This window comes from Convolutriloba macropyga, chromosome 2, assembly GCF_964194025.1.
Source record: "Convolutriloba macropyga chromosome 2, txConMacr16.3, whole genome shotgun sequence".
Taxonomy (NCBI): domain Eukaryota; kingdom Metazoa; phylum Xenacoelomorpha; order Acoela; family Convolutidae; genus Convolutriloba; species Convolutriloba macropyga.
Genome location: NC_134469.1, coordinates 20,802,640 through 20,815,259, shown reverse-complemented (window position 1 = coordinate 20,815,259; position 12,620 = coordinate 20,802,640). Strand labels below are relative to the sequence as shown.

Here is a 12,620-nt window from a genome sequence, read left to right as displayed (position 1 = left end):
GCCGGCTATTATAGCGCTCCTATTTTTTTTTTTTTACTTCGTCGAATAAAAAAATGTTTCGCTTTACCTCATTTTGCCGACTTTTCAACATTTTGCGTGAAATCTTTTTGACTTCTCTAGGCTAGTTTCTCTCTTCTCTCATTCTGCTAAAAGTGATTTTGAACATCAGTTGCTCAGCAAAGCAATTCAAAATGAACAGTCAGTATAAAAAATTGAAGTCAGAAATAGAAACGGGATAAACCCATAAAGCCCAATTTTAGATGCCCGCTATTTGAACGTCGGTCCTATAAGTATTAGTTACCTCTCTCTAATGCTGATTGTTATTGATAGTAGCCCCTGTAGCCTCTCTCTAAGAAACAGAAGTATGTTCAACTACGAAATGCCATCAAAATAAATCGGACTTAAAAAAATGTTTTTGTACGAAAATCTTTTTTTTTTCAATATCGTCTGTTATTTCAATCCCAGTCATGCTTATTGGAATCAACGGCGGCTATTTTCCGGCAATCTGCCGGGTATGTTTTTTTTATTTATTGGATCGGATTTTTTTCTAAATAGTTTCCCCAATCCATTCACAGCTCTTTCTAGGCCTAGTTTTTTTTTGAATTAAATTTTCATTTCTCGCTAGTGGTTTTTTTGTTCACATGCGGCATTTTGACATTGATTTTCTGTTTATATCATAATTTTTATTCTGATTTTTTTTTAAAATGGTTTTCTCAATTCACTCATAGTCCATTTTAGGTCTAGTTTCTCTATTTAGTCAATGAAAATTCTTTGAATTGTACGTCAGGACTTGTCCTGCTATGTTTTTTTACTTGTCGAACAAAAAATGTTTCGCTTTACCTCATTTTGCCGCTTTTTCAACATTTTTGCGTGAAATCTTTTGACTTCTCTAGGCTAGTTTCTCTCTTCTCTCATTCTGCTTAAAGTCAATTTGAACATCAGTTGCTCAGCAAAGCAATTCAAAATGAACAGATTTAGTATAAAAAAATGAAGTCAGGAATAGAAGCGGGATAAACCCATAAAGCCCAATTTTAGATGCCCGCTCTTTGAACGTCGTTCCTATAAGTCTTAGTTACCATCTCTTATGCTTATTGGTGTTGATAGTAGCCCCTGTAGCCTCTCTCTAAGAAACAAAAGTATGTTCAACTACGAAATGCCATCAAAATAAATCGGACTTAAAAAAATGTTTTTGTACAAAAATCTGCCGGGTGTGTAAGTGTTGAAAATGGGTTCCTGGATACTTTTTAGCGACTACTTTTTTAACAAAAATGATATTTTCACGTTTTTCAAGATTTTTATTTCAGTTTATCTATCTATAAGGCCCTGTGAAAGTTTTACATGGCTTGAAGATGGTTTATCCGGCAGATTATAGTTACAAAGAGTTTTTCAAGATATCATTATTGTTTTTTGTTTAAATTTTGGAGGCCTATAAACCCCTTTAAATGCTAGTGCGTGGGCTAATGGTTCTATATGAGCGTATAAAACCTGCTCTCAGGATATAAACTTCAAGATTTTTAGCAATGCTAATTTTTCTGTTCATAAATTGGTTAGACTTTTTTTTGCAGTAGTTTTTAGTTTTAAGTCAAATCGGTTTATTGTATTTGGATTCTTTGCATTGCAGGACCTGTCGTGTTGTTTTTTACTTCGCTTTAACGTTCGACTAAGCATGTTTTTTTTACAAAAGTATTTCATGTTTTACTCCTGGCTTACCTCACTTACTCTTTCAACTTAATAGATTGTAAACTCTTTCACTTATTGAATTAAGCAATGTAGTGAATAAGTCAATGTCAAAGGAGAAGAATCAAAAGAAACGGAATAAACCGATAAAGACCGGTCATTACGTCATAATGCATTAGGTTACCAAAGTTCATAAGAGCGATTGCCAGGTTCATCATTATTAAGTTTCGTAGCCTTCAGTTTAGAAGCTGAATCAATTGTAAGTTTGGTGTACAGTTTAAGTTAGATTCTAAACTTACAATTGATTCAGCTTCTAAACTGAAGGCTACGAAACTTAATAATAAGAACACATTTGACACTTAAGAACAAGTTTAACCATTTCCTAGCTTATTCTGTTTCAATGCCGATGTCCGTCGAGGGCGTCAACGGCTGCTTATTTCTGGCAATTTACTGGCTATGTTTTTATTTGTTTTAAGTGGTTTGTAAGTTTCTAGCTTGCGTACTAAGAAGTTTTTTCAATTGATCTCAACAGTCAGTTCGTTTTGGGAATTGTCAATGAAAGAAACTGAATTAATTACTTGAGAAAAGGTTCTTCAGGATTTTTGTTCCCTCTAAGCATTGGAGTTCCTCGAGGCTTTTCGGGATTTTTGTTCCCTCTAAGCATTGGAGTTCCTTCCAGGTGACTTAGCTGCAATTATTTTAACGTTTTTTTTAAAATAATAGACGCCGTCATCTACTTAAACGGCTTCTATTTTTACTCTCTCATATTTGAATTTTCATTTTTACTCGAATTCATGTGGTATTGAATATTCGATTGCATATTTTTGTATGCCTATTTCCTTTAAAAATTTGCTTTAAAGTTGTTACCTTTAATCAAATGTTGCCTTCCCATTTAATCTCGGGATTTCCTTAGTTGGCTGAACTTCGTAGATTGGTGTAACGTTTCTTCTGTTAATGAATTTAATTATACTTAAGATCTCGTTTTCAAACAAGTTTCTCTCAAACAAGTTTCTCTCAACCGAAGTTTGTAACAATAATATTAGTCCTGTGGGCTTCTTCATGAGATTTTCCGCTTGAACGATTTTTGGTTCGACCCTTTCAACGTCTTGTCCTCCAAAACGGGATAAAAAGGTAGGTAGCGCTTGGAGGGCTTCAAGTTGGCGAGCAGCTCTTTAGAGCCTTACGCCGTAGTAGTCTAAGTATACGATTCACCAAAACTGTTGTGAGGAGACAATTGCATGGCCTGAAGGTCGTTTCGGATCTATTCTGTTTCGGCTGCCATTGTTTTTGACCCCCAGTTACAAATTGTGTTATATAACATGTCACTATGTAAAAATAATGCACGTGCGCCTGGGGGTCTTCAAAAATTCATTACCACTAAGCTGGGGGTGGGGGGGGGGGGAGGAGTGGTTGGCGAAGAACAAATCCGGCGTTTCTTTAGCTTGATGGTTTGATCCGCCTCAATCAAACCCCCCGCCACCAACACACACCGTTGACCCTCTTCCACCTGGTGCTTTGGACATCTCGTCCAACCCTACCCCCCCCCCTCCCCTACTGAGCGAACCCCCCCCCCCCCAGTGCTGGTATCCCTGAGCCCCAGCTGGCTACTACCGAAGCCAACCGCTAGCTGATCGTTTGAGAGCAATTCGCCCGACGTTAGTCTGTTGTGGCTGTGATGTAGTTGTTCTAATGCTTATGAAGGAACGTTTATTAGTTAATCAATGGATTACCATAGTCATTTCCTCAAGGTTTTTATACCAATTGGATCGTCGATTGTTCAATGTTTGTTTCCTATATTTGTGATCAAAAACAGCAAATTAGAATAGTTTCTTGAGTTCATGTTGCATGTTTTGTCCTATTGACAGACCTACGCCGAGTTTGATCGACAGTTAGTTGTGGCACAATTGAACTACTTGGGTGTTCTGGAGACTATAAAGATCAGAAAACTTGGCTACCCCATACGACTCTACTTTGCTGCATTCATCAACAGGTTACCGCCTCTTTATGGGAAATTGTATACGAATTTATGGAATTTATGTCGATGACGAAAACTGACTGAACAAAAAACAGTTGTGCAGATAGTTCCTCCCACTACTCCGCACCCACCCCCCACACTAAAGTGTCTTCGGAACAATTAACTATGTCAGATTTGTTGAATATTTTCAGGCTGAAAATTGCTCGTGGTGGTGTATTTTCTCGATTCCAAAATATCATTTTGTTTTGAAGCTTGTTGAAGTATCTCAGATTCAGTTTGTGTTTACTTTTCACGGGCAAGGTTACAAAATTTTTACTAAATGTCAAATAAAAATTACGCCGTTTTTTTCTGTTTTGAGTAATTGTAGTGGTCAATAAAAAGCCCTAGTAATATAATTTGATGGTCCAGCGGGGGCTGGCTTGTGCTCAAAAAACTATCAAAATTCCAAAAGATTTGTTCGGTGGTTCGCTGACTTGTAGGGAGTGTTCTCTTCTGTCCCAAAAATATAGCTCTCCCGGCTGCTTGAAAACTTCACTCTGGATAATTGAATTAATAATCAAGAATTGTAATACCGGCAACCAATAAAGTTATAGCCAGAAACAAATAATTGAATGACTTTAACAATCCGAAAGTAATTTTTCTATCAAAGCGAGCTGATGGTCACACTAATAATAACCAGTTCAATCAAAATATCCATAAGTTTCCAAAACCCTTGCAATTGACCTCCTAACCCAAATAACTTTAATAAGTTCTGCCTCCATGTATCGAAGTTATTTGTCAGAAACCTATAATCTTCGCACTCAACAATTTTGATCACCTTTGAGGTCTCACCCACTGATATTACTAAACTAAATAACTACAACTTTCTCACTGGGATCCAACTGCTCCACTCGAGCGTTTTCTCTTTCAACGTTGACCGATGAACCGCTTCTTCAGCCTTGTAAGCCTCTCTAAGGGTTTTTCTGATGCTCAAGGGTACTTAACTTTATCAGTTCTTATCAGTGTTGGGCAACGTGTGCTTTCATTTTGACCCAAAGCATAAGTGCAACGGTGGGCTGGAATTGACCGGAGTTTCGTGGTTTACTTCTTTCGCTGATTTCAGGACTCAGCGAAACTTTTCATGGTCCACTATCCAAGTGCAAGCACATGCATTCTTGCCTACAACCGCTCCTTGCTGTGGACACTTGTCAAACTTATCCCATAGGTACCCACTCAACTTAGGAGGTAGCAGTCTTCGCCTTTCAAAACCCAACAATTCCCATTAGCCAAAAAAACAAGGAAAACTCAGGTCTTCTTACTCTTTTTGCTTGTGAGCTATTTGTCAGCTTTAATACTCTGTAAGTGAAAATAACCAAATTTAATTCTTCATGGTTTAGTGGTGTTTTATAAGAATACTATAAGTCTGGTAAAAGTGTCGTTTCTTTCATTTAATTACAAAATAAAATTAATTTTCAAAATTTTTTGTGTCACGAAATGACAATATTAGAACCTCTTGGATAACAAAATAATCGCTGTTTCTCTTAATACGTCTGCAATTGGTCAAGTGGTCACCAATTAAAATTTGAGGCCAATTGGGCGTGAGAAAATTGGTTTCTAAAGATTTGACGTGTGTGGTGAAAATTGAGACTCGTTTCAACAAATTGGTTTCTCTCGTGATTTTTTTCGAAACAGCCCTTGCTTTCTTCCGTACGTTACAATTTAGTCTCAGGAGGACTGCTAACTAATAAATTGTTCTCTCTCAAACATTGAAGTAAGTTCAGAACTAATTATTTTCACTCTAAGTTGGCCCCTGGAATATTTAGTTTTTTTTTCAGAACGTCCACCGTTTTAATGCTACGTTCTTTTGAGGAAATTCGTTTTTCCACTTAAATGCTACAAAAGCTCTAGTAAAGTTAATTTTTCCTAGCTAAGATCTCGATTAGAAACTTTGTCTTTACCTGGTTTATTTCTCAATTTTTTACCTGATTTGTTGAATGTAAGATTTTTATGAATTCTAGGCATCATTTATACCTAAGATTTTTTCCGGATTTCTTTTACCATCACAAAATCACGAAAACATCACTCAATCGATTTTTCTAAACAATTGCTTCCTGTGTTTTGATCCAAAAGCACTGTTATAATAACAAACAAACAATACTTAAATTTAATTTCTTTAATTCCATTGCTTCATGTTTGTCTTCTCCATCGCCCTGTTGTTCTACGAAATTTGTTTGTTTTTTATGGAACCTTACGCGCTTGTTTGCAATACATTGAAGCCAAATTCTGGCAAAATTACACCGTGGAAGCATCAGGCTTTAATGATCAAATAATGTGCAACAGTGTGCAAAAAAAACAATTGGTAAATCCATTCTTACATACAGTTTGCTTTCTTTCTTGAGGGCGCAAAAGAAGTCTTCAGATGTTGTTTTTTTTGGTTATTTTTAAAAAGAAATTAGAACCTCGGAGTCTTTCTCATTGCGCACGTTATTTTCCGTTGCATAATAAGTCAAAATTTCATGCGAATCGAACTAGGAAGTTACCCTTTTCAGGGGGTGGGATGGGGTGACAATTTTTGAAGCATTTGTATACGAAATAAATGAGCTTTTCTCTGCTAGAATTGTTTTGTCTTTCTGACCATTTGATTACTTTGCAGAGTAAGTACATTTGCATTGTCATGCTTCGACTCCTCATATTAACATTTTCACTAGAACAATCAGATGAAGCCGTGTTTGCTGACCGTTTTTTTCTTCCAAAAACACAATTTAGGCGAAAATTCGAGAGTGGAGGGTTAGAACAACTCTTAACTCATAGCAACATAGTTACTCATAATCGTAAATTTTACTTCTAGATTTAGATTGGAAAAATTAAAATGATTTTCTGTTCAGGTATCGATGTCTGATGTTGCACTTATTTAACTCGACCTCCTTCGCGGCCAGAACTCTGCAAACTAGGGAGATCTGCGAGGTGTTTCTCAAGTCACTGCAACCAAGGTTCAGCTCCAACTTTCAATTGGGGCTGACCAAAGTGCGTATAATTAAAGTGGCGAAATTTATATCCCATCAATTTTAAATTATTTCCGCCAGTGTAGAGATTAATTCTGAAATATATAGATCTGAATTCCCAATCATTGGTGAACAAAATGTTTTACATAGACCATTGTGAAATGACCACCAATAGATTTGCATTTAGAACATATCGCGTGGTTGAAAGAGGATCATCAGAAGTCATTAATTAGCATCAGTGAACAATATTCAGGCATAGGGATTGAAAATTTTCACTTGAATTATGTTTTTAATGGGCGGAATATTGTAAGTTTTATTATATTTGAATACATTCTTGCGAGAACTGTAGATTCAATTCTTGGAATAAACGGAAACTTAGATTATTTTGTTTTAGGTATTTATGCGGGAGGATTTGGAGAGACACCTCGAGATGCGAAGGAATGATGTGATGTGGGTAGCTGCCTCTCGCATCCAATCGTGGGCCAGGGCCATTGTGCTGAGGAAGAAGTTTCTTCTCAAGCGACAATCGGCCATCGTTATTCAGAAATATTTCAGACAGTACTCTGCCAAGTACGTTAACTACAATTTTTTCTCTTGTCTGACGATTGTTGTCATTTTTTGGGGGTTTTATCTCAAAAAGGCAACGTCGGATTTTTGTTGGTTTATTCTGTATGGCATTTTTTCGCTATCATAGTTCAATCAAAGCTGGGAATAATGTTTTTGGGTCATTAGTTTCTAAATGGACGAGTGTGATGTCAATTCCTCATTTGGGACTGATTTCTGTCGTTCGATCGATAGTTTTTAACAGCCGCCGTCAGCCTCTCAACGGCTATTATTTAGGCGCTCTCCTTTTTTAATTTAAAGAATTTGAATTGTATTGAGGCGCTTTCTTTTTTAAAAGATCTGTTCACAGGCGTAAAATTTTTTGCTCTTGTTTTAAAGTAGTGAGAAAACAGTGTTTGCACAAATATTGGCTTTCTCGCTAGTGGTTTTTTGTTCACATCCGGCAATTTAACTTTGATTTTCTCTTTTTTTAATTTTTTGGATCGGATTTTCTAAATGGTTTTCTCAATCCATTCATATTTCATTCTAGGCTTAGTTTTTTGTTTAAACCAATTTCCATTTCTCTCTAGTGGTTTTTCGTTCACATTCGGCATTTTGACATTGATTTTGTTTAATTGATTTAATAGCCGCACTCAGCTTCTCAGCAGGCTATTAAGATTGTTTGTGTACAAAAATTTTTTTCATTAGTTTTCTCTTTTCTTTCAATCCCAATTTTGGTTATGGGGATCGAGGGCGGCTTTTTTATCTGATTTTTTAGAAATGGTTTTCCCAATTCATTCATCGTCCGTTCTAGGTCTAGTTTTTTGTTTAGTCAATGTAAATTCTTTGAATTCTACGTCTGGTCTTGTCCTACTATGTTTTTTTTTAATTCGGTTTACCTTTTGATCACGTTTTTCGTATTACATAAATCACGATTTTCAGGTTTGACTTCTGACTTACTTCACTCACCGTTTCAACTAAATGGATTTTAAATTCTTTCATGCATTTAATTACGCAATGTGGTGAATACTGTCTTAAGTCAAAAGATCAAAATCAAAAGAGACGGGATAACCGATAAAGCCCTGTGATTAAGTCATTGAGAATTAGGTTATCAGAGTTCATTAGTGTTTGCTAGCTGACATTGGTATTAAGCTTATTAGCTTTCAGTTTAGAAGCTTTAGAGATTTAAGTTAGATTCTAAAAGTGTAGTTTAGAATCTAATTGAAACCGCACGCCAAATTAGAACACTTTTTGACACTGAAAAAAACAAAAAAATTCGGTCAATTTATCTCCTTTTTTGTTTTTTTGTTTCAATCACGATATGCATCAAGCGTGTCAGCGGGGGCTATTTTGCGGCAATGTGCCGGCTATGTTGTTTTATTGAGCCTCCCTGTTCATTTTACTTGACGTAGTGGCTGACATAAGTTGAAGACGAGACGATACTTGAAGGGCATGTTACTTACTGACCCTAAACCAATGCACGCACATTTGGCAAATTTCTTATTGCATCATAATTTGTGAATCTTTCTGTTAATTTGTCTCGTTTTATTTAAAATTTTTGTTGCTGCTGTTTTTGATGTTAAAAACATAAGGAAAAATTAGTTTTCTCTTTTCTTTGTCTTAAAATTACGATATGTCCAAACCTCATTTTTATATTTATGGTCAGTATTTTTTTAAATTAAAAACTACCTGACCATATGTCCTATTTGAAAGGAGCAATTTACAAATTTGACACAGAAGATTGTTAAATTTTGTCTCAGCGGTTTTCAACCTATCTGATTGCTGTTTTTAATCGTTCTCTGCGTATTGCAGACGTCTAACTAAAACGTTAGTGCATCATTTCTATGGTAGTAGATCAGAATTTAGAATTGCGATAATGTCAACTGAGTTCGTAAAGCTTAGTAAAACTTCATCAATTCATTTTGATAATAATTGACGTAGAATATAATCTATTTCATTTTACCATCGAAATTTTCCTCAAATGTAGCTGTTCTCTTAGAAAAAGCCTCTTTGCGAAGCTGCCGTTATCATTGATTTTCACTTTATAGCTCTTGTTATTTTGACGTGTAGTCTTCTTTCAATTTTCAAAGCTAGTGGGAAGTTTAGATGCCAAAACATGCTCACAATTTGTTTCATTGATTTCTTCATTTAAGTCTGTCATTAAGGTTACCCGATAATATTGAACTTGCGTGATTTTTCTAGGCAGAAGTATTTACGTTACAAATGGGCGGTAACGAGACTGCAGGCGTACAGAAGAGGAAAACAAACGAGACAGTACTACTTGACCCTGAGAACTAGACATCGCATGAAGATGCAGCAAGAGGCCATCAAGGCTCTAGATGCTTCAATCCAGCAGTCTAATGACGTCTACCTGGCTAGATTGGGAGCCACTCAACAGACAATGGTCTATGTTGTACCAGAGGAACTGGCTGAAATTCTCAGCCAAGGTCAGTGCAAAGTTTCACTGCATATCTAAAAAAATTTGTAAAAATAATATTGCACAACTAATTTTGTTATAGCAAGACTGGTGATTTTGAATGCCTCAAAAAAGTTTGCACCACTTATTTGCGTCACATTTGTGTTTAAATAATCAAAATTATAATAGTCATGCAGTCTTTTTTAATAGCCGGGATGATGGGAATCAATAGCGGCTACTTTTCGACAATTTGCCTGGTTTGTTTGTAGTTAGTTTTCTGTAAAAATAATTGGCGACCGTAGCTGTTTGAATGTAACCCTCCGCAGTTGAGTGTTTTTCGAGGGCCCATTAATGCGTTTCAGGAGCACATTTGGCTCATGCTTTTTAATTGCTCTCAAACAAAATTTGTAGCAATTATATTAGTGCTGTTGGTCTTCTTTTATGCGATTTCTCGCTTGACCGATTTTTCGTCTGACCCATATGACTTTTCGTCCTAAAAAACGGGATAAACAAGTAGCGCCCAGCGGGTATTAAGTTTCATTAGAGGCCCTTCGCCGCGTTTAGTAGTCCTTCCAAGTCCTAAATTTGCTGAAGCTACCATGAAAGCCGTAGTTCAAGGTTTAAAGGACATTTTGGGAGTTTTTGAGCATTTTTGGTCATTTTTTGATGGACCAGTCCAAAATTGAGATAAAGATGATAAAGGTCTTTTGCGCGAAATAGGAACTTTTGAACTTTTTATGACCATTTTAAGAGCTATATCTTTTGGTAATCCAAACAGAAGACGCAAATTTATACTAATTTTCACAATTTTTCTGAAAATGCGTTTTTTTTTAGCCATAGGTGTCAAGGAACCTCCTCTAGGGTTTGGTCATAGGTCTTTGCGTAGCTTCTAGTGTTTATCAAATGGTTTTCAACATTTTAACAGCTCGAATTTGAGCATATTTTCAAAATAAAACTTAAATTTTTCTGAAAATTTTTGTCCTAAAGGTTTGTATAGCATCAAGTGCCAAGGAACCTCCTCTAGAATTTTATAATAGGTTACTGCATAGTTTCTAGGGGTAATTGGATGTTCTTCAAGATTTTAATATCGTGAATTTTTGCAATTTATTTTAAAACAAATTTTGCATTTTTTCTGATAATTTAGTTCTCCTTTCACCAGTGACCGGAGAAACTCCTATAGGGTTTGCCTGTGTGTTACTACATAGTTTCTAGCGGCAATGAAATAGTTTTCAAGTTTTTAATATCACGAATTTCTGTTTTTGTTTTTATTAAAACTTCATGTTTCTTGAAAGTGTTTTAATTTTTTTTAGTTCTTATGGCACCAGGGGCCAAGCAACGTCAGGTTTTGATAATAAGTTACTAAGTAGTTGCTAGAGGTTATGGTGATCAGTATTTTAAGAGCACGAGTTCTAGCAATTTTTTTATTTAATTTTAAAAATTTTGTTTTTCGCAAAAAATTATCATGTACCAAGTTTATCAGTCGTTTGGAGCTAATGAAACTATTTGAATCTGGATAGTAAGTAGTCTCTGGAGACCCTGAAGCGGTTCAGAAGATTTTAATATCACGAATGTTTGCATGATTTTGTTCCAAATTGCTATTGTTTTTAAATTTTCAAATTTTTGCTATTTGATTTTAAGCTTAATTTTAAGCTTATTATATTAGCTAAGGATTGTAGCAATGATTGCTTTCTGTTCAGTTTGTTTGAATTTTTTAGTTTTTCAACGTTGCAGATTTTGCTTTTTGACTGGGATTGTTCAATTGATCTGCTGGTCAGGTCTTGCAGATGGGTTACACGACAGAACTCATGGTTTTGAACATTTTTTCACTTCGGAATGTTTGAAACTTTTCTTTTGAATTTTGCATTTTCAATTTTTTCTTTGATTTATTACTGACAACGCTAGGGTCGAATCTCATCATAGAAAATCTTCTAGCTCTCTCTCTCTCTCTGTGTGTGTGTGTATGTGTGTGTGTTTGTGTGTGTGTGTGTGTGTGTGTGTGTGTGTGTGTGTGTGTGTGTGTGTGTCTGTCTGTCTGTCTGTCTGTCTGTCTGTCTGTCTGTCTGTTGAGGTTGTTTCTTTCCTTCTCTTTCTCGTTCAGGTTTTCTCTCTCGCACACTCTATCTCTCTCTCTCTCTATTTACTTAACTCTTTTGTTGATGCCGCACTTCAGCTGCTTTCATATGGCGTAATGTCATCATCTATTACCCTCACCTCACGCCCCCTCAATTAAGCTAAAGCTAGCCTCACTAAACCATGGCTAGCTACTGACGAAGCCAAGCGCTCTCCGGTCGTTTGAGAGCAATTCGCCCGACGTTAGTCGGTTATGTTAATTGATTTTTAGTTTTCAAGATTTTCTGCTGCCTTGAATGAAGTTCCTTGTGATCAGTGTAATCGTTAACGTACTTTTAACCTCATGCAATCCCTTCCTCACTTTTTGACGAGATCAATTTTGCGGTTTTTATCCAATTTTTCTCTTTTTTGGTTTTAGTTTTTACCAGAAAAGGTGTTTTTGTGATGTTTCCTAAGTTCTGAATCAAATTTTTGACTACTCATTTTCTTTACCTTTTTCATGTTCAAGGTTCACAAGAGTTCCACCTACACATTCAAGGTAAACTTTATTCATAATCGCATCTTTTTGATGTCCCTACTACTTTTGCAGCAAAGTTTTCGATTATTTTAATTTTTGACTTTATTTTAAAAGCTTTGAATTTTCACTGAATGCTGTCTCTATAATTTTGGTGAATCGTGGAGGCAGTATAATGATGTATAAGTATCGTTCGAGTTTTCGAAAATTTTGCGCCTTTAAAATTGTGAACTTCCCTTTTTCTTTTAAATTTTTATTTTGCGACATTAATATCCTCAATTCAACTGTTCGCAATACGTAAGATTTTTTTGGTGTTCTTAATCTTTGATGATTTCCGCCTTTTCATGATTTCAATTTCTTTTATATAAAGTGTTCCTATGAGAATCGGCTGTAAAATTGAATGCAAATTGATGTAGTTTTTCTGAAACGGCTTTTATTTTTGTT

General features: G+C 35.7%; 1 protein-coding gene across 3 annotated transcripts in view; it reads left to right on the top strand.

Moving 5' to 3' along the window:
- LOC142357847 (unconventional myosin-XV-like) overlaps positions 1-12,620 on the top strand; it is a 163,282-nt gene that overhangs the window by 41,545 nt on the left and 109,117 nt on the right. For all 3 annotated transcript variants that reach the window (XM_075409359.1, XM_075409363.1, XM_075409353.1), the window contains 4 exons: positions 3,543-3,667; positions 6,517-6,655; positions 7,028-7,203; positions 9,379-9,623. In XM_075409359.1, the coding sequence (XP_075265474.1) occupies positions 3,543-3,667; positions 6,517-6,655; positions 7,028-7,203; positions 9,379-9,623 (685 nt within the window). The remainder of the gene's footprint in view (positions 1-3,542; positions 3,668-6,516; positions 6,656-7,027; positions 7,204-9,378; positions 9,624-12,620) is intronic.